General features: G+C 29.7%; 1 protein-coding gene across 1 annotated transcript; it reads left to right on the top strand.

The window, feature by feature from the left end:
* The first annotated feature begins 15669 nt into the window (after nt 1-15669).
* Nucleotides 15670-25855, top strand: LOC123528280 (perlucin-like). The gene is made up of 5 exons (XM_045308014.2): nt 15670-15826; nt 16010-16116; nt 17798-17888; nt 24335-24542; nt 25755-25855. Exons 1-5 carry the CDS (start codon nt 15754-15756, stop codon nt 25786-25788), a joined length of 513 nt encoding a protein of 170 aa, XP_045163949.2. The 5' UTR covers nt 15670-15753; the 3' UTR covers nt 25789-25855.
* Nucleotides 25856-26398: the final 543 nt, after the last annotated feature.

The raw sequence follows: 26398 nt of genomic DNA, 5'->3' as shown, positions 1-26398 counted from the left end.
AAAGATACCAAAGAGTAAAGCAAAATTTAAAATTGGTGATCGAGTTCGCTTAAGCAAACTTAAAAGACATTTTGAAAAAGGATATACACCAAACTGGACAGAGGAAATATTTATAATTTATAAAATTAATAATACAAATCCCAGAACATACACTATTAAAGATTTAAATGATGAAATAATTCAAGGTTCATTTTATGAACAAGAACTTTTACCTACTACACAAGAAGTTTTTAGAATAGAAAAAGTTATTAGACGAGACTGTAAGAAAAAACAAGCTTTAGTAAAATGGAAAGGTTACAATGAAAAATTTAATAGTTGGGTACCATTTAGCGATCTTGAACAAATTTAATTCAGAAATAAAAAGTTTAATTATATAAATGAGCAATAAAAATCTAATTTCTAATAATAATGGAATAGAAACAATAGATCAATTAATTATTCACTTAACTAAACTAGCTGCTGCTTACAGAAAAAGTTATAAATTTTGTGGGAGAGTAAATACTGGATTATATATTACAGCAGGTATTATTGGTTGTTCAGCTGCATTAGTACTTGTTCCAGCTATTCCTATATTTGTAGCAGTTGCTGGCGCTGTTCCATCAGTAATTACCATATTTACTAACAGACTAAAACTTGACGACAAGAAATTTATTTTAAAATCACATCACCACAAAATAAAACAACTTATAACAAAAGCACGGATTGGAAAAGTAAATAAAGAAGATCCAAATAAAGTTATTCAGGATATTTTTACAATACTATTAGAAATGCAGAAAGAAAAAAATTATTCAACACCTCTTGAAATGCATATGAAGGAATTTAAACTTAACGGATATAAAAATAAAAAAGAAGAAGAGCTGTATTAAAGATTATTAAAGATTTTTTCTATAAGTATTTTATATAAATGAGAAAAATTATATCAGTTGAAGGTAATATTGCATCAGGAAAAAGTACGTTTTTAGATATTATTAAAGAATATAATCCTAATTTTAATATAATTCCAGAACCAATTCACGAATGGCAAAATGTTATGGACTCTGATTATAATTCATATAACCTTTTTGAACTTGCTGCTCAAGAACCTTCCAAATATTTATTTCCTTTTCAGCTAACAACTTTAAACAGTCATATAAAAATGTTATCTTCTGCTAAACAGTTTGATGGTGTTTCTGTCCTTGAACGTTGTTATTTAACTAACAGTAACGTTTTTACAAAACAACATCACGACAACGATGTTATAAATGACCCCGAGTGGGCAGTATACAATCTTTTCTTAACTGATCATATTATAAAACCATATGGAAAAAACCCAATTGATGGATTTGTTTATGTTAAAACCGACCCAGAAATATGTTTTAAAAGACTTCAAAAAAGAAACAGAACGGAAGAAAACAAAGTTGGTTTAGATTATTTAGAAAACCTACACAAATTACATGAAGAATGGTTAAACAGAATGTTTCAAGAAGGTATTAAAATTTTAACAGTTGATAACAATTTAGAAAAAATGACTTTAAAATCTTATTCAAAAGATATAGATAATATAAACAAATTTCTCAAATCAATATAATTTCATTAGGTGCGTTTTTAAAGATTTTTTTCTATAAGTATATTATATATAGATGGTTAATAGAAAGGTAGATAGAATGATTATGCCAAAATTATCTAGCACTTTAGGAGAAATAATGAATCCAGATGAAAATTCATATAAAAAAGTTCTTAAAAGAAGAAATGTTATTAAATCAAAACTTAATCAAATAGTTAGCGATGAATATAAAAATCATGTCATTGATAAATTACAAAATGTTATAGATCCTTATCTTTTAAAAAATAATTTATTTGAATGGGACTGTGGTTGTCTATTAACTGAAGAAGAAAATGCTGAAAGATTATGTGATTGTCCCAGACCAAATAATATTCGAAACAATCCTAAAAAAGTTATTGCAACCGATTGTGACACTAATGAAGAAAAAACATATAAAAGCACTTATGCAGCATCCAAAGACCTTAATATTAATTCAGGGTTAATAACAATGTGCTGCAAAGGAAAAAACCAAGTTAAAAGTGGAATATCAAAAACCAGCGGAAAAAGATATAAATTTAAATATTTTAATTCTTCTTAAAGATAATTTAAAACTTTATTTATTTTATTATTTTTTAATTATTTTTTTAATCCTTTTTTCCTTAGTGATTTTTTTTTCTAAATATAATATATAGATGGAAATCGAGAGATCTTCAAAACAATATTATAAGAAATTTGAAATTAAAATTACATATAGACAAGATCCAAAGAATCAATTATATTTAACTATAAACGACTCTTATGAAATACTTAAATCTGAACTTAAAACTTTAAAAGGTATAAAAATAAATGTTGTTTTAAAAATAACTTTTGCAAAAATGGATAAAACTGATACAATATATAAATCAGCTTATTTTCAATCAAAGGCTTTAGAAATTATTAACACAAACGAAATAAAAAAAACTTTACATCAAGCTTTTGATGAAATAATAAATAGAATTGGTAATTGGATTTCTGAAGGAAGTGGCTGGAGAATAGAGTCAGTTGATGCTCATTATATAAATAGATATAAGTATAGTCCTTTGGCTGCTTCAAGTTATTTAGAATTACCAAAACCATTACAAAATTCAATGAAAGGATTAATAAATATAAAGAATGATGATAACGAATGTTTTAGATGGTGTCATTTAGCTTATAAATTTCCTGTTGAAAAAGACCCTCATAGAGTTTCAAAATATAAAAAACATATAAACGATCTTGATTATACTGGAATTAAATTTCCTGTTACATTAAATCAAATACCTAAAATAGAAGTTTTAAATGAATTATCATTTAATATATTTGGTTATGAAGAACCTACGGGAATTTATCCATTGTACATATCAAAATATCAATACGAAGAACACTGTGACATGTTGCTAATTACTAATGATAAAATAAATGATAAAATAAATGATAAAATAAATGATAAAATAACTGATGATGACTGTAAACCCTCAAGAACTGTAGTCCAACATTATGTTTGGATAAAAGACTTTAATAGATTAATGTTTCAAAAAACCAAACATAAAGAAAAAAAACATTTTTGTAAACCATGTCTACAGAATTTTTCACAAGAAAGAATATTAAATGAACATATTCCAAATTGTTTAGCTATTAATGGTATCCAAGGCGTAAAAATGCCAAAAGAGGGAAGTAAAGTACAATTTAAAAATTATCATAAAGGTTTAGCAGTACCTTTTGTAATTTATGCTGATTTTGAATCAATAACTAAAAAAGTTTTAACTGCTTTACCATCAACTGAATCTTCATTTACTGAACCATATCAAAATCATATAGATTGTGGTTACGGCTATAAAGTTGTTTGTTGTTATGACGATAAATATACTAAACCAACCCAGATTTATAGAGGTCCTAATGCAGTTTATAAGTTTATTGAAGAAATGCTTGAGGAAGTGGAATATTGTAAAGAAATATTTAGAGATAATTTTAACAAAGAACTAAGAATGTCTAAAAAAGATTCAACCGAATTTAAAAAACAAAAGTTTTGTCATATTTGTGAAAAAGAATATAAGGAAAATGAAAATCCTGTCCGTGACCATTGTCATATAACAGGAAAATTCAGAGGAAGTGCTCACTCAGAATGTAATATTAATTTTAAACTAACACATAAAATTCCTGTTATTTTTCATAATTTAAGAGGTTATGACGGTCATTTTATTATGCAACAAATAGGGAAATTCAAAAAAGAAATTAATGTTATTCCTAACAATATGGAAAGATATATGGCATTTATGATTTCTGACTTGGTCTTTATTGATTCATTCCAATTTATGTCTCAATCATTGGATAACTTAGTAAAAAATATTCCAGAATTTAAATATTTATCTCAAGAATTTGATTGTGAAAACATTAATTTATTAAAAACAAAAGGTGTTTATCCATATGATTACATGGATTCATTAAAAGAATTCAAAGAAACAGAATTACCTTCTAAAGAAGAGTTTTATTCAATTTTAAATGAAACTAATATTTCTGATAATGAATACGAACATGCTAAAAATGTTTGGAAAAAATTTAAAATTAAAACAATGGGAGAATATCATGATCTATATTTAAAAACTGACGTATTACTTTTAGCTGATGTATTCGAAAATTTTAGAAAACTATGTTTGGAGTACTACAAATTAGATCCTTGTCATTATTTTAGTAGTCCTGGTTTAGCTTGGGATGCAATGTTAAAAATGACTGGAATTAAGTTAGATTTAATAACTGATATTGATATGTATCTTTTTATTGAAAAGGGACTAAGAGGAGGAATAAGTTATATTTCAAACAGATACAGTAAAGCAAACAATAAATATATGAAAGATTATAATTCAAAAGAAGAAAGCAAATACATTATGTACCTCGACGCCAATAACCTTTACGGTTGGGCTATGTGTCAACCTTTACCCTCTGGAAACTTTAAATTTATATCCGAAAAACAATTTAAGAAATTAATTGCAAAAGGTAAAACTAACTTTATTGTTGAATGTGATCTTGAATATCCAAAAGAATTACATAAAACCCACAATGATTATCCTTTAGCTCCTGAAAAAATTAAAATACCAGATCAATGGCTTCCTGATTATAGTAAAAATATTAAAACAGAATTTGAAATAGGAAAAAGTAATGTAAAGAAGTTGGTTCCAACTTTAATGAAAAAACAAAATTATGTAGTTCATTATAAAAATCTTGAACTATATACACAATTAGGGTTAAAAGTAACAAAAATACATAAAATATTAACTTTTGACGAAAGTCCTTGGTTAAAAAAGTATATTGATTTTAATACTCAAAAAAGATCTAAAGCAAAAAATTCATTTGAAAAGGACTTTTTTAAGTTAATGAACAACTCTGTATTCGGTAAGACGATGGAGAATTTACGTAAGAGGGTTAATATTAAATTAACACATGATGAAAATATTTTATTAAAATACATAGCCAAACCTTCATTTGTTAGTTCAACGATGTTTAACTCTAACCTTTTTGGTATTCATAGAATAAAAGAAAGTTTGTTATTAAACAGACCTTGTTATGTTGGAATGTGCATTCTAGATTTATCAAAATATTTAATGTATGATTTTCATTATAATTATATTAAGGAAAAGTACGAGGATAATTGTAAATTATTGTTTACTGACACTGATTCATTATGTTATGAAATAAAAACCAAAGATGCATATAAAGACTTTTATAAGGACAAAGATTTATTTGATAATAGTGATTACGATAACAACTCAAAATTTTATTTCGACAATAATAAAAAAGTAATTGGAAAATTTAAAGATGAAGCCGCAGGTATTCCAATCGTTGAATTTGTCGGATTAAGAAGTAAAATGTATTCATATTTATTAGAAAATGAAGTTAACATTAAAAAATGTAAAGGAATTAACAAACTTGTTGTTAAGAAAACAATAGTTCATAAAAATTATAAAGATACTTTGTTTAATTCAACCCAAAGTAATCACACCTTTAAAGTTATTCGTTCTAATAAACACAATCTTTCCAGTTATGTTATAAATAAAACATCTTTATCATGTTATGACGATAAAAGATATATTCTTGATAATGGTATTGATACATTAGCTTATTCTTAAATTAATTAAAGTTTTTATTAAAGTTTTTATTAAAGTTTTTATTAAATTATAGAACCATAAATTGTTAACTGAATATTTTTAACGTTTAAAGAATTAATATAAATAACATCATTTATTTTAAATTTATTAGCATAATTAATAGAAATAGATTCATTTTTTCTGTTATTTTTTACATCATAACTTTGAAGAATTACATTTTCTTTATTTTTTAATTGTAATTTAGCTTCTCCTTTATCTAATTTAATTGCATCAACAAGAATAATTAAAATGCAATTAAAATTAATTCTTACATTATTACCATTTTGAACTAAACCAGGACTAGCATTTACAGTTTTCCATTGAAATAATCCACCATCAGTATCTTGAGTATAACATGTTAAAAACAATGGAGGTTTTCTTATTAATTGCCTTTCTATTTGTTTTTCTATTTTATTTACTTTTTCATTTATATTATTGAATATTCCCATTATATTAATTATTCCAGTTAAATTTCAGTTAAATAAATGTCCTTTTTTATTAAAATAATTTATAATAGTTTGTTCATTTACTCTTTGATTATGAATTTTTAGTATTTTATACAATAAATCATACAACGGTACTTTATCTTGTAACATTTTAATGAAAAATAAACAATAATATCCACAAAGCATACTTGTTTTGTCTTGATATTGAACATTGTTGTATTTTACATTTGGTATATACTTAATTACTTCTTTTGGTGGAGGAAGTCCAAATGGGTCGAAGTATATTTTACCAATATAACAAACCCAATGTGTTCCAGGACCAACAGAGTCGTCCAAATTTATAATTCCACATTCAACCTTTTCTTTTAATTTTGGTAAATTATTTCTACTAAATACACCCCTAAAGTTTTTAATTTTTAATTGTTTTACCCATTGTTCAATTTCAAAGTTAGAAATAGGTTTGTTTATAAATTTTATTTTTTTTTTTACTATAGGAATTCGTCTGTAAGGTCTCCGTTGTGAATCAATCTGTAATCCTTTCCCACTTAACAAAGATGTAATCAAAGGTATTCCTAGACTAGCAGCCAACATACCTAAAAACCCACCGTCTTGTTTTTGTTTTTGTGTTAATTTAATCACTCCAGATCCTACGAATTGCTTTCTTTGATTAGGTGTAAGATATGGTGATATCATATTTCTCTTATCATTAGCTACTGAAATAATACCATTTCCAAGTATTTTACTAACACCAGTACTGGCCAGTCCAGACAAAGCGCCAATGCCTAGAGGAGCTAATATTTTTGGAGCTATTTTTGCTGCCATTGGAAGAATTGTTTTTCCTAACAAACCAGCCAAAGCTCCTAAAAATCCACCATTTTGACCTTGACTGGACATTTGTTTCTTTGAAATTGTAATTTCTAATCCCTTCTTATTTGCAACAGCTTTTTTAATTTGATTAATTTGTGTTTTTGTTAAAAGTAAAGGGAAGTTTCCACGTAATTGTTCATGTTTTAATCTAAAAGTATGTGGAATTTTATTATTATAAGCTTGTGCTAAATTTTTCTTTTGTCCATCTGTAAGGTTAATTTTATATTCAATATAATTTGATGTCATTATATATAAATTATATTTATTTTATTTAAACAATAACAAGTTCATTTCCAATAGTATTTATTTCAACTGTTTCCTCATATAATACAATTGCGTAAACACGGACATGTGCTGCCGGCCGAACATTTAATTTAGCTGTTAATGTAATGTGTTTAGGATCTTCTGTTATTGCTTCCTTTTTATATTCCAAGTTAAAATGAACAAATCCAAACAAACTTTGAAAATTAAATCTATTTAAGAGACTTCCAGTAGTTTTGTTATTTTGTTTATAATAATAATTAATTACATCGTCATATATTCTTGATATACTTGTGTATTCTGTTTCTGGATAAAAAACACCATTACCAACTTCAAGACGACAAGAGCTCAAAATACAAGTATTATCATCTGCTGCATCAACTTTAAATGTATCTAATAAATGTGGATTCTGTCTTTGTGCATTACTTTTTTCAGGTCGTTGTAAATAAACAAATACATGTTGTGGTTTTGTTATACCAGCTGTTATTCTAAAAGTTATGTCCGTCTGTCGTGTATCAGTTGATTGTGTTATCATTTCCCTAAGGTATGACCATCTTGCTTTTTTAAATCTTTCAGTAGCAATTAGTTCAAACCCAAATTCATTAAAAATCAAACGTGGAACCCATAGAATTAATTTTGTTACAATTACCCTACCTGGATCAGCAGCATTAGCTCTAAAAATTAATTCATCATCATCTGTCAGCTGTAGTGTTATTTGAATTTGACTTGGAGGTAAAATATTAGTTTCTAAACCCTGAAAAAATGAATAATTATTTAATGGAATTTTAGCATTTACCTCAGCACCACCTTCGATTAATTCCTTTCTAAATTTAAAACCTGAATTATCAGCAACAGCAGCAGTATCAGTAGTATCTAAATAAATAAACTCATTTGTTCCAGTTGATTTTGCATAATCCTCAGATAGTTCAACTAAATTTTTTACATTTATTATTTTGTATAAATTATTACAATCATAAACAATTTTTCCATTTTGTTTAACCACTAACTGATCAATTAATGAAGCTGCATTATTAATTAGAGCAATTTGATCTCCACCAGCATAATTATTACCATCAGCAAGCTTATTTACTTTAAAACTTACTTCAAAATAGCCATTAAACCAATCAAAATATGAACTTCTATCATTAATTGTAAAGTGATATCCGTTTTTTTGTTGTTTAACATTATTTCCCAAGACAGATATTAAGGCTGTATCTAATTGAATAGGAGTTAGTTCGTATCTTTCGCAATATTCTTTTGTTCTAAACATGTATATATTATATATTATTTTATTTTTTATTTTAGTTTTTATTTTTTATAAATTAATCTGTTAATACGTTTTTGTTGAGCTGAAGTTCCAGATCCTGACAATAATCTATTTAATCTTATATTAATATTTTCCTCCTTATTATTTTTACTGTTATTCTTTTCTTGTAATTCCTTAGCAATTAAATTACCAACTGCCGGAGCAGGTTTCTTTTTAAATTTTTCAACAATTTTAGCTGCAGCCAAATTTCCAACTTCTGTTCCAACCTTTTTTGTTCCACTTTCAAGTGCTGCTTTTCCTGCTGTTTCCAAAGCTTTTTTTCCAGCTGTGCTAATTGAGGATTGAATTAATTTCGTTAAAGTGTCAAAGATACCTGTTCCAGAGATGGAATCTCCAGAGACCACAGGTATTCCGTGTATGATTTCTTCTCCTGTGTGAGCATCAACATAAATAAATATTCCTTTATTTTTGTCATAAACTTTCTTGTACATTATATAAAACTAAAAGTTTTTAATTAAATTTCTTTTAAAATTAGTGTAAAACTTGTTTCAACCTCATTAAAATTAATTATTCTACCAAATACATCTGTAATATATATTCTAATTGAATTTATAATATATTTATTAATTTCAGAATATCCAACTCTTTGTGGTTCTTTTGTAAATGGATAAGCTCTTGTTAAATCTGCAGTACTTAAAGCATAAATAATATCACTGAAATTACCATCAACAAGTGAATTATCAATAAGATCACAATGAATGTAAATTGTATCCACAGAGTTAGTTATATTTGGTGTTTTAGTTCCCCATTCAGTTTTGTCTAATTTTTTTTTCTCAAATCCAAGCAATGTATGAAAATTTGATATTTCCAAATCCAACTTAAAATTATCTGTAATTGAAATCAAAATCTTAAAACTACTTAAATCAAATTCCAAACTTATTGGAGCAATTTCTGATTTATCAAATTCATAATCATCATTACTTATTAATGTTTCCCTAATATAATTATTAATATCTGTGTAACTGTAAGAACCATTTGTAAATATAATATTTTTCCAATCCTTACCATTATGATAACGAATTCTTTTATTGTCATATTCATCACTAATATTATGCCAAGAGTAGGTCATAGTGTTAATACTATCCAAACCAACAACGTAAGTTTTATTTTTATCTAAAATTAAAGAACGACTAAATCTGATTGTAAAATCACTCGGAGTATTTTTATTATCTTTAACTGTTTCAGAACTTAATACTATTTTTTGTTCCATTTATATATTCAAGAAAAATAATTTTTATATAACATTTCATGTTGTTCTGGTAAAAGAGAATTCATTTTTAATAGTTCATCAATTATTCTAATACCTTCATTTTTTAGTTCTTCATTATTATTTCCAGCATTAATTGAACCACAAATTAACTCTAAGTCATTAACCAATTCTTTTGGATTACATGGACAAACGTCATAACCTTGTCCCCTAATTACTTTTTTAAATTTCATAGATCTTTTATTGATAGGTAATCCTGACTTTTCTGTTAATTCTTTAAATATTTTTATTGAATGAATTGAATGCTTTTTCTTATTGTTATATCTTTTATTAATCAAATCAATCAAATCATTATCTACTTTAGTGTTAATTACTTCCTTTCCAGTTATTCTATCCTTAGCAATTAATTTGTTTTGACCATAAAGTTTATTTAAGTTAATAATTAAATTACCATATTGTCCATTTGGTGAAACTTTATATGGGTTATGATGTTTTATTCCCCTTCCAAATACCTTTGGGTCTTTAATAATTTTTAATAAGCGTTCATTGTATCTTTTAAAATTTTCTCTATGTAATTCTAACTTCGAAACATACTCACCTGCAGTCATAGGTTCTGCATCTGTAAATTCAATTTTTTTATTTGGATTTGTTTTACTGTATTCATTTATTTTACGAGTAAAGGTCTTTAATTTTTCGGTAACCTCTTTTCTTGTTTTTATCCAATCATCTTTATTTTTTTTATTACTAACTCTGTTAATGTAGGCAATTCATATTCTGATATTATATCTTTATCGATATTTATATCTAAATTTGCTATAAATTCTTCTGTTAGTTCTTCGGGAGGTTCTTTAATGTCTTCAAACTCATCATCTTTATCATCTGAAACCATATGATCTTTCGGTGGTAATAATCGTGTCGATTCTCGGAATAGCTCTTCCAAACCCATAGTATCTTCCGGCGGTAATGGTTGTAATGGTTGTTGTAGTCCCGGAGGTGGTTGTTCTTCCGTTATCTCTGCCAATTTTTGTTGTTGTTCTACTTCTTTTATTTTATCAACAAAACTTTTTGGAAGTAACGCTAATTGCTCCTTAATTCCAGGTAATGCTTTTAACTGACTTGATAATTGTTCTTTTTGACTTTCTATTTTTTCAGTAATTGGCTTATAAATTTCAGTGTACATATCCCGATTTGTAGCTTTTCTTATTTTTTCTCTCATTATTTCTTCTCTAAGATTTCTCATCTTTTGCCCAACTAATTTTTTTCTTATTATCATTTCATTAAGTTTTGATTGCATTTATATAATAATATAAGATAATGTAAAATAATGTAAAATAATGTAAGATAATGTAAGATATTGTAAAATAATGTAATATTATATAAATGGAAATTCCAAATTATGATACAAAAAATGATAAATCCAATAACTTTAAACAATTTTATCCTTTTATGCCAGATTCATGTTTTAGAATGTTAATATGTGGATCTTCTGGATCTGGAAAAACAAATACATTAATGCATATACTTCGAAAACCTCTTATATATTATGATAAATTATACTTATATGCTAAAAACCTAGAACAATCTAAATATCAAGATTTAATTAACAACTTAAATGAAATTGCAAAAAAGATTAAATTAGATCCAAATGAAATACTTGAATATTCAGCTGATCCCAACCAAATTGAACCTTGTGAAAATCTTGAATCAGAAAAACAAAAAGTAGTAATATTTGATGATTTTGTATGTGAAGATAAAAAAGTTCAAAATGAAATAACAAAATACTTTATTCAAGGACGTCACAAAAACTGTTGTGTTATTTATTTAAGTCAGTCTTACTATAAAACACCAAAAGATATTCGAATTAACTGTTCACATTATATTTTATTTGAAAGTCCAGGTAAAATGGAAAATAATAGGATTTGCGATGAACAAAATATAGATCGTGATACTTTTGCTAATGCAACAAATCAAAAATACGATTTCTTATATATTGACAAACCAAGGAAGTTTTTAAGAAAAAACTTTACTGGTAATATATAATAATTATATAATGGGAGTTTTTAATGATGTAAAACAAATTAATCAACCTGACAGTATAAGTAAAGTTAAATTTGATATTGATTTAAGTGATTATGCTACTAAAAAACAATTCAAAAAGCTTAAAAAGGAAACGGAATCGTATCTTCACAGAAATAAGGAACTTGATAACACAATGAACAGAGCATTAGATATGGGAGGTAATGAAATAATCAACCTAGGAAATCCAGATAAACCCAACGATGCAGTTCCAAGACGGTTCGTGTATAAAAAAATTCAAAGTGTAATAGATGACTATAAACTTGAAGACATCAAAAGTATAAAACAAACACTAGAAACAGAAGTAAAGAATATTGAAGAATTAACAAAAGATTTTAAAAAGAATTCATTATTAATTAATCAATTACAAGGTAAAATTGAAGAAGAAATGAAAGCTATGACTGATTCTATTAAAGAACTTGAAGAGAAATCTGATTTGACAGATGACAATATAAAAGAAGTATTTCGAGTTAATTTAAACATTTTATTCACTCAAGTTCAAGAATTAAAAGATAGTATGATTAAACATGAAGAACTAAAAGACAAGATTATTGAAGCTGAGAAAAAGTTACAAAATATGTATCAGTTAGAAATCAGAACAGAAATAAATAAACTAAATACTGAAATGGCAAAAGGGAATCAAGATTTACTCGATACATTTTCAAATAAATTTGCAGAATATAAAGCTGAATTGGAAAAGGCAGCTTCACAAAGAGGTGATGATCATGATACAGCATTAGATAACCTTAAAAAAGAAATTAATTCTAAAATAGATGACTTTAAAAAACAAATTCGAAATTGGATTAGTATTGTTGACAACCGTCACAATTTAAAATATGCAGAATTAAGTAATATTACAAAAAAATTACAAGAAGATATTAATGAATTTAATAATAAAATTAAAAAAATAACAAATGATTTGGACTCTGTAGTTGAAATATCAGCTAAACAAGAAGAAGCAATTAAGATAATTAATGATAAAATTAATGATAAAATTAAAAAAATAATAAATGATTTGGACTCTGTAGTTAAAATATCGGATAAACAAGGAGAATCAATCACTGCTAATACCCAAGTAATTACTGCTAATACTAAAGCAATAACCGCTAATGTTGAAGAAATTACCACTAATACCCAAGAAATTATAAAAGTAAAAAATGTTTTCTTAAAACAAGAAACACAATTAGCTAGAACAAAAGGTGTTGTTGACAATTTATCTGCTTCTGAAGTTGCCACAACAAAACGAGATGATGATTTAGCTGAAATAATTCTTAAACTTAAAAAGAAAGACAAAAAAATAAAAGAAGAATTGGAAAAAGAAATAGAAAAATTAAAACATGAAGTGTTTCTCTTTGAATACTATAATAAAAGTTTTTATGATTACGTAAAAATGAAAAAGTATTTTAACCGTCATGGTGCCTGGGTATATTCAACATATGAAGATCTGGGCGGTGTGAGCTATTTAAATATATTTCATTTAAGACCTGAAATTATCGTAGATTATAAAGATTTTATACACATAGACCAACAATATAAAATAGATGTACTAGATGTGCTTTTGAAGGGTGTGTTTATAGTCAGAAAAACCGGAACTTATATAATAGATATTAAGATTTTATTAACGGGGGCCAGGCCCATAGGTGGACCAGATAAACCGATTAAAAGCCCAATATCACATTTTATATTTAGGTGGTGGAATGATAGGTTTCGGGATGGTGTTGATGATCTATTTTTTGGTAAATTTAGCAGTAATATAATAAATATAGCAGCTGAGGCAGCTGAGGACTTTGACACTGATCAGTTAATATCTATGTATAAGAAAAAAATTAAAATTTATTTAACACAAGGGACAATGTTTGACATTCATCCTTATGACGATTCAACATCTACAGAAATAACATTTTCACTTATGAAGGATAGTTACATTAGATTCTACATATCGGATGAATCTATACCGGATGGACGTGCCGATATAAGCAAACTTTTGAATTAAAGGTTTAATTAAAAGCTTAATTAAAAATTATTTAAAACTTCATTTAATTACTATGTGTACCCTAATAATATACTTACTAATTCAAAATAAGATCAAATAAGTTACATTTTATCAATAAAAATAATCTGCCAAAAGTTTGCTAAAAGTTTGTCAAGTTGGCAGACATTGTCACATTGCTGCCACTTGGCAGAAAAATGGCAGGCTTTTGATTGGTTGAATTTGTGTTTGCCAACGTTCTGCCAAAAGTTTGCCAAGTTGGCAGCGACTGCCACATTGCTGCCACTTGGCAGGATTTTGGCAAATATTTGGTGGAAGTGTTTAAAATTATCTTTAATCATATTTTACTATAGGTTTTAACAATAATTTGTTAAAATTTGTTTTAAATTTGTTGAAATTGGTCAGCATTGGTCGGTTTAGGTCAAGGGTTAAAATTAATTTGGGTCAAACTGCGCTCGCTACCCCATATATATAACTACTTGTTATTCCAGTAATATGCAGAGATATTTGAAAAAGAAGCTTTCATGTAATTAGGTAGTTGTTTATGTGTTATTAAATTGTTATTTGAAATCTGTCAAAGGCTATTTGCGTTATTACTGGAAAAGTTGAGCAATTCTTTTATATGAAATTGGGTGAAATATTTTTTTCTGAGCTCTGTACACCAAGACCGCTGCGTGATAGTGACACCTGTTTGTAAACGATAACCATTTCAGTTCATTGAATAATGCAGAGTTCGGTTTGTCTGATTCATTGTGTGTTTTTTTTATTAATTTAACCATTCTTATCGAAGCTTATATATGGAGTTAATGCACTTAGTTCCTGTCACCCACACGGTGCAACAATAATCTAGTGTCGATAATATATATGAGTTATAGTAAATTATCTTCATATCATAACTTAAGTTATGTCTTATCTTCTTGAAGAGCGCTTTATTATTTAATTTAATAGTTCTGATATATACTGTGTTTAATTGTTGCTTCAACGATAATGTATTGTCTACGTAAACACCAAGAATCATTAATTTGTTATATTTTCTGTTTCAGTGTCGGCTATATTTAACATTAGATACAAATACTTTTGACTGTTGAATTTGTGGCTCGTAGCTAATATCATAAGTTTGCTTTTAGTGGGGTGAAGCGACACATTATTTACTTGGCACCATTTATTGCTAGCATTCAAGTTAGTTTGAAGTTTATTCTGTAATACGAGAATATCGGAGTCGGATTCATATAGTGTAGAGTCGTCTGCGTAAAGATCTTTATTGGCTTTTATTATAAAACTATATTGTGTAAAAAAACTGCCCTTTTATTTCACAATTAAATATGAACAGGCAGATAGAAATCCGTATTGTTCCTTTTAAATTCCGTACTGTATGCTGCCGGACTACATTCATTAATATGCATGACCTGAAACAGTTCTATAAATAGCGCACAAATCCATTTTGATATCGATAAACATTGAAGATTTCTTTAAATAACAAAACAACGATTAATAATGTACAGGTAAATTATAAAAGGGTCATTATTGATCATTATAACATTAGCTAGATCTGGGATTTTGTACTCGGCTCTCGTGGATTTTGCAAGGTCGGGTCACACTCGGCGCTTGCGCTCCTCATAAGATCCGATCAGGCTGGCAAAAATCCACTCAAGTCGAATATAGCATCCCAGATCGAGCTACTATTATAATAACCTTCTTATATTTTCAGTATTCGTTTCTCTAAGGCAATATCTGAACTTCGAACAATGATAAAGTACACGACAAATCACCCGAAGATCATGATTACTTGTTAATGTATGTATGTATGTATGTAAAGGCATTAATTTAGCGACGATGAACATGACCTACACATTTGGTGATAAGGCTAACATTTTGGACTATTTAGTTATAAATTTCATGTATGTGGGTTATAACGATGGAAAGGATATTATTGCTTGGTTTACTCAGATTTATTTACGTATCTGCCGATTTAAGTACGTACATTCGATTTTAAAATTCGAAGAAAGATAAATTCAATTTTTTTAAAATCATTACTTGCATGTTATATAGACAGACAAATTAATGCTGCTTTAAAACTTGTAAAATATTGAAATAACATGGCATAACAACATTAGATTGGCTTTGAAAAGTGCTTATACTTTCAAGTTACTTTGCAGACAGTAGGGCAGACTGTGGAAACGTGTGTGCCGATGGCTGGACAAGGTTTCAGGACTCATGTTACTATGTCGGCTATGAGCTCCACGAGACCTTCGTAGAGGCAGCAGTAAGTGTTGTAACATAACGGGATATTCACTGAAACGCTGTCTGAGAGCCTGAACAAAAAAAAAACAACAACAAACAAACAAAAAAAACAAAAACAACAACAAAAAAAAGAAAAACACACACACACACACCTCCCCATACTGTCCGATACAAAATTGTTGTGTGATTCCAAACATATCTGGTCATGAATAAGAAATTCACATCTATCTAAAGGAAATAAATCAAGTTTAAGACTTAACTGAGTTATTATTTCTTAACTTAAAACTAAACGCATTAACCAATCCATTATCTCAAATGCAGAACTATTGGAAGTAGTAAATTGTCCATTTACTATCCATTTTGTTAAACAGACATGAAATGTTTTAAAATTTTGCACAAAATTAACTAGCATTGAAGCATTCATGCTTAACAAAGTACATCTTGTAATGCTACTATATATGGCGAGTTAAGTAGATGTACCCTTTGTAACAGATATATTAGAATTATTAAATACTGGACAATATTCTATTGAAGTATGTTTACGAGAAGGCTGTAAATTATTGTAGTCAAGGACGCATTAAGTGGATGACAGATTTTAGACAACTTTGATTTTTCATTTGACAACATTAAATCAATCCGTGTTTTTACCTGAGTTTCAGTTGCGACTATTTGACACAGTTAAAGGTGATTGTCGGGGGGACTTTAACCTCTATATATAAATTTCTAAAAACGTAATTTGAGCCGTGCCATGAGAAAACCAACATAGTGGCTTTGCGACCAGCATGGATCCAGACCAGCCTGCGCATCCGCGCAGTCTGGTCAGGATCCATGCTGTTCGCTTTTAAAGCCTATTGGGATTGGAGAAACCGTTAGCGAACAGCATGGATCCTGACCAGACTGCGCGGATGCGCAGGCTGGTCTGGATCCTTGCTGGTCGCAAACCCACTATGTTGGTTTTCTCATGGCACGGCTCATTTTATTATGAACCTTACTTAGACATTTTACCTACATGTAGAGATCTGTAGGCTATTGCATAGATATGCATGGAAAATTCGGTAGAAATAGAATACCACGTGAAGAGAGATATTGTTTAATTTGCAACAGTGTTAGGATAAATATAACTTCGTATGTATTTGTCCTGCATATACTGATATTAGAAGAAAATATATATGTAACTTACTTATTCTCCATCCGTACGTCTGTTTATAAGTATTTACAATTGTTAAGATCAATTGATAAAAATATTCTTGAGAAACTATCATTTATGTCTAAATTCTAACATGAAATATTTACATATTAAAGCATTTCTTGAAAATTAATATAAATAAAATAACGTGACCTTCCTGGTACAAATATAAAATCTCAATATCGCTTACGTCATTTTTCAACACAAAACAATAAATCATACATACAACCTCTTTAGCACTTATGGCAAATCATATTGTTTTTTAATGAATATCAAAAGGAAATTAAGTAATGCAAACTCTGCAAAATTTATTTAATGTACAATGAGCATTTTGTGATCCATGTATCTTTAAATGAGCACTACAGTGTGCTGATAAGAAAAATCGATAAGAAAACTGTCTAAAACTATTACAGTTAGGCCAAGCCATTTCAAGTATAAAGAAGACAGTAATTATTAATCGAGAAAAGATATTTTCGGACAAAATTGTACAAATAACCGACACATATTCTTATTTCAGCATTTCTGCAGACAACACAGTGCTCATCTTATTCATATTAATACAGAACTTGAAAGTAAATTCATCAAAGATTTTCTTCGTAAAACTAAAGGTGAAGTTTTATGCTCTTTATTAAGATGATGTCACGTTTTGAATTTCCGGTGAATAACAAAAAAAAAAAAAAAAAAAAAAAACAACAACAAAGAATATTCAGTTCTTTCCAAACACCGTTATGTTATGGTTCAACCAAATAGTTTCCCTTGTCTACCAAAAAAGGACAATTCTTATATCTTAATATTGAGATCTGGTACCTTTATAACAGACAATAAACTAAAACAATAGAAATTCATACGTGACGGTGAGCTCATCAAAGCAATTTCAAGCACAAATGTTAATGTGGAATGTAAAGTAAGTTACACACTACAATATCCGACCAAGATACTTACAAAAACAATGCATCTGCAGAATAGAGAGATAAAAATAATTTTGACAGCTCGTGAAAACTAATGACAAATTTTGACAGGTATAAGATAAGATAAGGTAAGATGATATATGATGACTCATGACCTAATTAATTTTTTCTGTTATTTCTAACTTCCAGTTTGATTTTCATAAAAACGGGTATTCTATATTGTAGCTTACAACTCAAAAATTAAAACAATAAAAGAATTTATTTTCTAATTTGCTACGCTCAAACGTAAATAAATTATTTATCCCATAATCAAAGTAAATCGAGGGAAGAAAGGAGAACAAATACATAAATGTATTTTAGGATTTGTTGTCTGCATTGTCATATATCCACATTGTTAATACATTTCAAGCTTTAACACAACACATCATGCATGAACTTTAATACTATTTTGTTTTTAACTGAGCGAAAACTGCACATATTTATATACATTATACAAAAAAGCTGAATAAACCTTCTTTATAATCATATCCTGTTCAACTGAACTTCAATCATATAAAATATCAATTTTCTTTAATTTCTTCACGGAAAACTTACATATATGAATATACTTCCCCAGTCAGTGTGCTGCGAGGCGGCTACTCAACCCTAACTCCGTCGTGGGAGGGGGAAGTAGAAAGATACCAAGTCTCAAGACCAGCTACCATCTTCTGGCGGCCTGACAACCCCCCACCCCACAATTTATTGCCGAAAAATATTATCCTCAGTGAAGATAATGTAGTCCATAGAAGTTCAATTGCTAGCCAAAAGCATGTACATTCATTAAATGTATGTCTTCCGAACATATCATTTTATTAAGCTTATAATATACGAGTACCTATAAATTCATTTGAATTCTTACAATGTATTTATATCTTAATGGGACTATGATAAAATCGATTTTGCACTTTTGGTAAAACACTGTCTCTATCTTTCTTTCTTACAAGAAAAAGTATCTTTCTATTTTTAAAGAATCTTTAAACAGGCAAATGTATCGACCATGGTACGTCAGTCCATTGAAGAACAGTTCTCTATAAACACATATCCATCCCAAGAAATCTAGGCGACAATATAATGTATCCAGAAGAACTCCTCAACTCTTGGAACTGTCTGTAAAAATATAAACTAAACTGTATTATTATCAACATCGTGTTGAAAACTGTACAGATTTTACTTAAATCAGCTCTTACAATTAAGCCGAGCAAGTTAAGCAAACATAACATAAAATACATGAGGGAAACTTCCATGCCGTGCTATGTACTGTTAGTTAATACTTATAATAACGTTAAAACTCGTATAACATTTGTTTATGGCGTGGCTGTCATACTTTTATGAACATAAATATATAATTTATTTTTAGTTCCTAATTTCTTTCTTTTGATAATTGTTTTCTCCAATATTTCAAAATTTGCCAGGAGTTTGACAATTACAACTGAAACTATTATTGAATTTTCTATTTTTATAGTTCGGATTGCCTTCCTTTATGCAAGGCTATTGTATAATTTCTTTTTAAATATTGAAATAAATGCCAATCCAACCGTATACAAAATGGACATCATGTATATCGACCAATTTTAATATCATTATTATCATTGTTATTTGTTTTAACATTTATATCTTTTCAAAATTTGAATATTTTATTGAAATTTGAAAAAGCTTCCAATGGGTGGGCGGGAAGGGATCCAGCTTGTATACATGTAAGTAGTGTGTGTTGTGTTAAGCAATGCAGACAACCTCGAATGATTTAACTGACTATTCAACTCAGCTATATACCAACAAAATTTGCACGAAATAATTGTGCAACCAACACTTCAATAACATTTCAATACAGTAAAATCTCGAATACTTTAAACCTAGAATAAATACATATATTGTTACCTCACTGTCGTTTTGTCTATCCAAGTCACTTACGAATTCCTATTGTTTCAGTCATTTGTCACTAATTAGAGCAACTCACTGTGTTGCAATTATACAAAACACATCCCATATTTTCACATATTGAGGAGTTATCTAATGAGCATATATAATGGAAACACAATTTTAATACCGACTGTGTATTGCAATAATGCTAAACTATCTCAGCCGTGACGTGTCCTTAAAACTAAACAGAATACAAGTGTGTAAATAAAGAAAACGGATTGTTACCTAAAACACGGTGGGGAAACCAAGAATGCAACGTCATCAAAACCAAGCGCAAATGAGCTGACCACACACAAATTTACGTCGATTCAGGTCAGAAAAGTCTTGTAACTTTTTTATTACTGCAGCTTTCGACTCGAGATAAAGAGCACCGTACCCGGCCTGGAGTATACTATTCTGCGGTAGTGTTCCATATTGTACGTATAGCTTGGTTTTTGCTCGAAAACGCGAACAGTTGGCAAAGAGGGTATGAGCTGTACCACACTTTTGTCTAAGAAAGTGAGTTTTGACCGCATTTTCGTGAAATGAGGACAGATTTGAAGCTCATTTAATATCAGTGACTAGCATAATAGTCAACCATTGCTTTATTTTGCTATTTTCAAGGATATCTTACGATATTTTATTCAAAACAAACACCGTTATTAAAATGAGAACATCCACACTGACGACTTTGTTGGAGAACATCCACACTATTATCATGCACTATTTAGAAAAATCAAGACAAAACCGTTTTTGTTTTAAAATCTGACATGTGAAAAAGTAAAGTAAAAGTGATAAGTTTCACTGCATTCAATCTGCGCGTCATTCGTTATTTTGTTTCAGATGGCAGTATCAGTCAGTTTTTACTTCAAAATCTCCTCTCTCTGTGAAATCTTTGACTGATATGAAGGTCCAGGATATCGCAGATATAGGTAAAGAGATCCCAGGAAAAGAAACGTACAGCCCACACAAACCTATGCCTGATATTGATATTTCAACACAAGGTATCGAAAAACTTCTTAGCAACCTTAATCCCCATAAAGCTGCAGGGCCCGACCAAATAAGACCGGTTATGTTTTATAACATCTTGCATAACCAGATCGCCATCCCACTACCGGACTACCTAACACCCAACACTAGATCTTCCAGAACCAGAACCACTCATTCCCAGGCATTCGTTCAAGTTTCACCTTCATCCAACTATCATAAATTTTCATTCTTCCCTAGAACAGTATATCATTGGAATGCCTTGCCCTCAGATGTTGTCAACTCGTCTGGGCCAGTGTTCAGTCAGACTGTAAGCCAGATTGAGCACATCTCACCTTAAATACACCTACCCTATTTTTAACCTGTTTTTAACCATTCTCCTTCTTTCTTTCTTTTTACTACTACTTTTTTACTCATTTTAACATTCTTGCTAGTTGACGCGCAAAGTCTAGGTCCCCAGCAGGGGTTTGACTATATGGAAGATAGATAGATATTTGTTTCTTTTTATGACATAAATTTAATAATGTCAATTTGAAAATATTTTTGAAATCCGTAGGGCATTTGATCTATATAAATATTCAGTAGAGTAGATTCTACATGAATAAGATCGTGTTATATATAATATAATATAAAATATAAAAATGGAAAAGAAAACATAAATCTTTTTTCCACCTTTTTAGTGTTTGAAATTACTTTTCTCCAATGTCATTGCAGTATTTTTGGAATTATGGGGAAATTAATTTTGGTAAATCAAGATTTACTTTCAGTCGTTTATTAACCCGGTAAGTCACATATACTGTACGCAGAGCTTAAATTTGTAAACAAAAAATAATTTTAAATACTAAACAGGTTAGCCAATAATTAGAAAAATAAAACTTCTCATCCCATTTAAATTATTTTAGCACCAATTACATATGCGAGATAACAAAGTCTATGTAAATTTCTTTTACCAAACCACAAACTTATACTGAAACACCCTTACAATTTTCCTGGCTGAACTACTATTAACGAAGAATACGGCTCAAGCTCTATTAAACAGTTTGAAATTAAGATCTGCTAATGTGAATATGTGTCCGCAACTAGTAAATTATTAATACAGTTGTAACAGTATTTAGTGATTGAAATTATTTTTGTCCAATGGTATTGCAGAACATTTCAAATTATGGGCAATTCATTTTAATAAATCAACATTTGATTGAAGTGCGATATTAGGGGCTAAGCTTCAGCCGGAAAACCTGCTCTGCGGGAACACTTATTAAGACAGTCACAGCGGAGAGAGAAAACCAAGGATGTGAGGAGTATGGAAAGGTGTATAAATACTGACGAAAGTTTAAGGTGTTACATGAAAATCTTTCCCGTATGATGCTTAAGGTAGTTCGGATCCATTTTTGTTTTCTTCACTGATTTGAAATTTGATTAAACTCCCGATTTTTCCAAATTATAGAATAAACTTGCAACTTTTGGCAAATGTAAATTGATAGTGTCATGTGCTTTTTCTGCTGAACAAAATGTTTTGACCTTAAGTAACTTTTTGTAATATGTGCCTATAGGAAATCATCTTTTCAAAAGTAAATTGTCCCCAATGAAGCTTTTAATGAATATTCTCAGTCAAAAATATAAGCTACGGTCTTACATGTGATTAAATCAAATGTATAAAACCGTGTTTTTATGTTTGCCTTTATTTTAGTTTATACAGAATTCATTTTAGGTCGATTTTGAAGGAAGTTCTATAACTTATATTAATCACTCTCGACCCCTCATTCCTGATGGGATCAATCGCCACGAGGGTATGAGAGAAGAGGCCAGTTTCCCTTTTAATGCTGAACGCCAAGCAAGGGAGCTACTGGTACCATTTTTCACGTCTTTGGTATGACCTTTTTATGTATAAGGTTGGATTGTATTTGATATTTGAAAGAGACTTCCATTTGCTGAAATAAGATTTAAAATATCTAACAGTTATAATATTTAGTTAAAGTACTAACTATCCGTCTTTTATGCACTTTGGGATGGATATAGTTCTAAACAAAACAATACAATAACTATTCCAATCCTCTATTTGCTTTTAAACTTTGTGTGCAGGACTGTTATGCGAATTTGTCTTGCTATCTTAAAATAATGTTTTTCCTAAGATGCAATCAATCTGAACACCGTGTCCTTATGCCACACTTTACACAGAGATTAATGTTAGCATAACATGTGCTCAGCCATTGCTATAAAATTTGGCAGATCTATTTTAACTGGTCTACAGACTTGCGGTAAATGGTATGAACTGCTTGTTGTATGTATAGACGACATTTGTTGTTGAACAACGTAGCTTGACTGCCTAAGACACAGCTTTTAGGAAGCATTACTGCAATAATGGTAATTAAGAGTGTGGATGTTCTCCAACAAAGTCGTCAGTGTGGATGTTCTCATTTTAATAACGGTGTTTGATTTGAATAAAATATCGTCAGATATCCTTGCAAATAGCAAAATAAAGCAATGGTTGACTATTATGCTAGTCACTGATATTAAATGAGCTTCAAATCTGTCCTCATTTCACGAAAATGCGGTCAAAACTCACTTTCTTAGACAAAAGTGTGGTACAGCTCATACCTTTTTGCCAACTGTTCGCGTTTTCGAGCAAAAACCAAGCTATACGTACAATATGGAACACTACCGCAGAATAGTATACTCCAGGCCGGGTACGGTGCTCTTTATCTCGAGTCGAAAGCTGCAGTAATAAAAAAGTTACAAGACTTTTCTGACCTGAATCGACGTAAATTTTGTGTGGCCAGCTCATTTGCGCTGCTTTTTGATGACGTTGCATTCTTGGTTTCCCCACCGTGTAAAATATACCCAGACGTCTGTCTAAACAATCAGATATCGTCTGTACATTTTTGTTTGCATTTTTGCCTAAATTAAAGAAATATTTCCTAATTTTCATAGTTTTAGAATATTATTCTAAATTCCATTGATAATGATGCTCGGCATTAAGGTGTTTTACCCGTAATGCCACTCGGCAATTTCCGCCCGGTTACGTATTATATAGGTATCCTACTTCAGCATTCGTCGGTGGTCCATTTACCGAAATTGCACACGTATAAAACGTAATCAAACGGAACTTGCCGATAATCATTACGGGTGCAATACAATGATTTTATGGTTACCATTTGCTTCGCGCGAGGTAGGCTTATACTAGAACATGAGAGTACTTTACTCTGATCAACTGATGTCTTCTCTAGCCAGTACTTCCTGGATTGGTCTCCAAGACATTGACATTGAAGGGGTTTGGCGATGGTATGATGACAATGAAGTAGTGACATACACGGATTGGCATCCCGGCGAGCCAGCTGGGTCTACCGGTGAAGACTGTGCTGTTATACACTCTGGTGATTATTTGTGGCAGGACTACCCGTGCGATCGTACTTTCCCACCTATTTGTGAACGAAAGTACGTATAACGTAAATGCAATAGCTATTTCGTAACTTTCAATAGTTAAAGAAGACGTAAATAAATACTTCTTCTCGGACGGGGCGTGTGTTCTCCATGACGATTTGATAAACGACATTGTGTCTGAAATCATTCGTCCTCCACCTCTGATTCATGTGGGCAAGTTGGCAGTTACTTGCGGAGAACATGTTTGTACTGGTACAGAATCCAGGAACACTGGTTAGGTTAACTGCCCGCCGTTACATGACTGAAATACTGTTGAAAAACGGCGTTAAACCCAACACAAACAAACAAAATAAATACTTGTGTTTAGAAATATCCTTATACTATCTTATCTTAAAGTTTATTATTACAGTTTGTAGGCAGGAGCGGCGTTCCTAAATTAGGGTTATATTATTCTGCTGAATTCATAAACGGTTCACAAATTTCGTCATCGTCTTTTTTTCTGAATACGGGCTTGAAGTTGCCGTCGACCGAACACGCAAAAGACTTTCAATTTGCGTCAACTTTTTTCTAAAATGTAAAAAAGAAGACAGAGCTGATTGAGTTTGATATTATCATACGATTACACACACTTATTGCATAAATCTATACTAACTACATCTCTTACGCGAAATTCAGAAAACGTTTAAGTGCGGAAATCATACGCCGAGTAAGTATGAAAATATTCCACTAAAAAGTGTATATCGTTGTTGGAAACCTCAGGAGGAAAACTGTTTTATGGTAACTGTGATATACATCTAATATTATAAAGAACACAGACCAACGAGTGTAAAAATGGATATTGTCAACCTGAGAAAGTTGATAATACCAGAGTCGCTAGCCGATGATATTATTATTTTTAGAATGCTGATATCATTTACATCATTTGCATCCATCAGTTGTTCGTCATAGTCAACCGATTCTTGGTATGCGAGAATGATAGCACCCAAGCAGACTTTTGTTGTTTGTTTTATTATACCGAAGAACACATCCTAAGACATTTACCAGCACATCGGCGGAGAGGACCAACCACTAATTGATAACACCCATTGATAAGTGTCATTTAGAAAATCTTATGACGTATGTTAAAAACGAATAACGCCTGGACTGTTATAGAAATATAATACCAAAATATGGTATTCCAAATAAATCTTCGTTGGGAATTTTGCACTGAATATTACTTTAGGTACAATAAAGATGGTATTGACTAATTAGAAACTTGTCTTTCAGCATGAATGAAGACCTCTCTGGCATTGTTGGCTGAAGATACTAGACGACATGTGACTCTTTCTAATGGCATTGTTAAAACAAATAAAGACAACAAAATTGAACAGTATTTTCATTGTTCTCAATCCTGTAAACATACGTTTTTACAATACGTCGCAAAACTATATGGATCCATAATACGCGTGTCTTGTGTCTGCAGAAGCCCACAATTTATTCCTCGTTGTCATAAACATGACATTAACCATACTTTTGCATATGACTTAAAATTTGGTACACAGGAACAAAATTTAAGGAATATTAATTATAAAACTATCAAAATTATTTTGAGTACGAACTGTTTTCAATGTGTTGACCTGCTTGCAAAATTTACATGTTTTTTTGTTATATATTAAATAAAAACATTTATTGATACTTCCCAAAATCGATGATATGATTCCTAAAAATAAGCAAAAGTTACATGCGGTTCAATACATTCACTGTTACCGACAAACTTTTTCCTAAAGTCAAACTCGAAGGAGAGTAAACACACAGAGAGTAAACAGCGCAAGAAAACACATCCGCCCCTTACACAGCATTTCAAAAATAAAAATCATGAATTAACTGCACGTAAAGAGCCTTGTAAATACATTACATGTTTTTTTTTCTCC

The sequence above is a fragment of the Mercenaria mercenaria genome, chromosome 14 (genome assembly GCF_021730395.1).
Source record: "Mercenaria mercenaria strain notata chromosome 14, MADL_Memer_1, whole genome shotgun sequence".
Lineage (NCBI taxonomy): Eukaryota > Metazoa > Mollusca > Bivalvia > Venerida > Veneridae > Mercenaria > Mercenaria mercenaria.
This window is presented reverse-complemented; position numbering and strand designations above follow the sequence as displayed.

What these genes read in the sequence shown, in the direction of transcription:
- LOC123528280 (XM_045308014.2), top strand. Translation starts at nt 15,754, where the DNA reads ATGTGGGTTATAACGATGGAAAGGATATTATTGCTTGGTTTACTCAGA. An exon ending in TTTTCTTCGTAAAACTAAAG is followed by an intron (nt 17,889 to 24,334) that starts GTGAAGTTTTAT and finishes TGTCTTCTCTAG; the next exon opens with CCAGTACTTCCTGGATTGGT. An exon ending in CCACCTATTTGTGAACGAAA is followed by an intron (nt 24,543 to 25,754) that starts GTACGTATAACG and finishes CTTGTCTTTCAG; the next exon opens with CATGAATGAAGACCTCTCTG.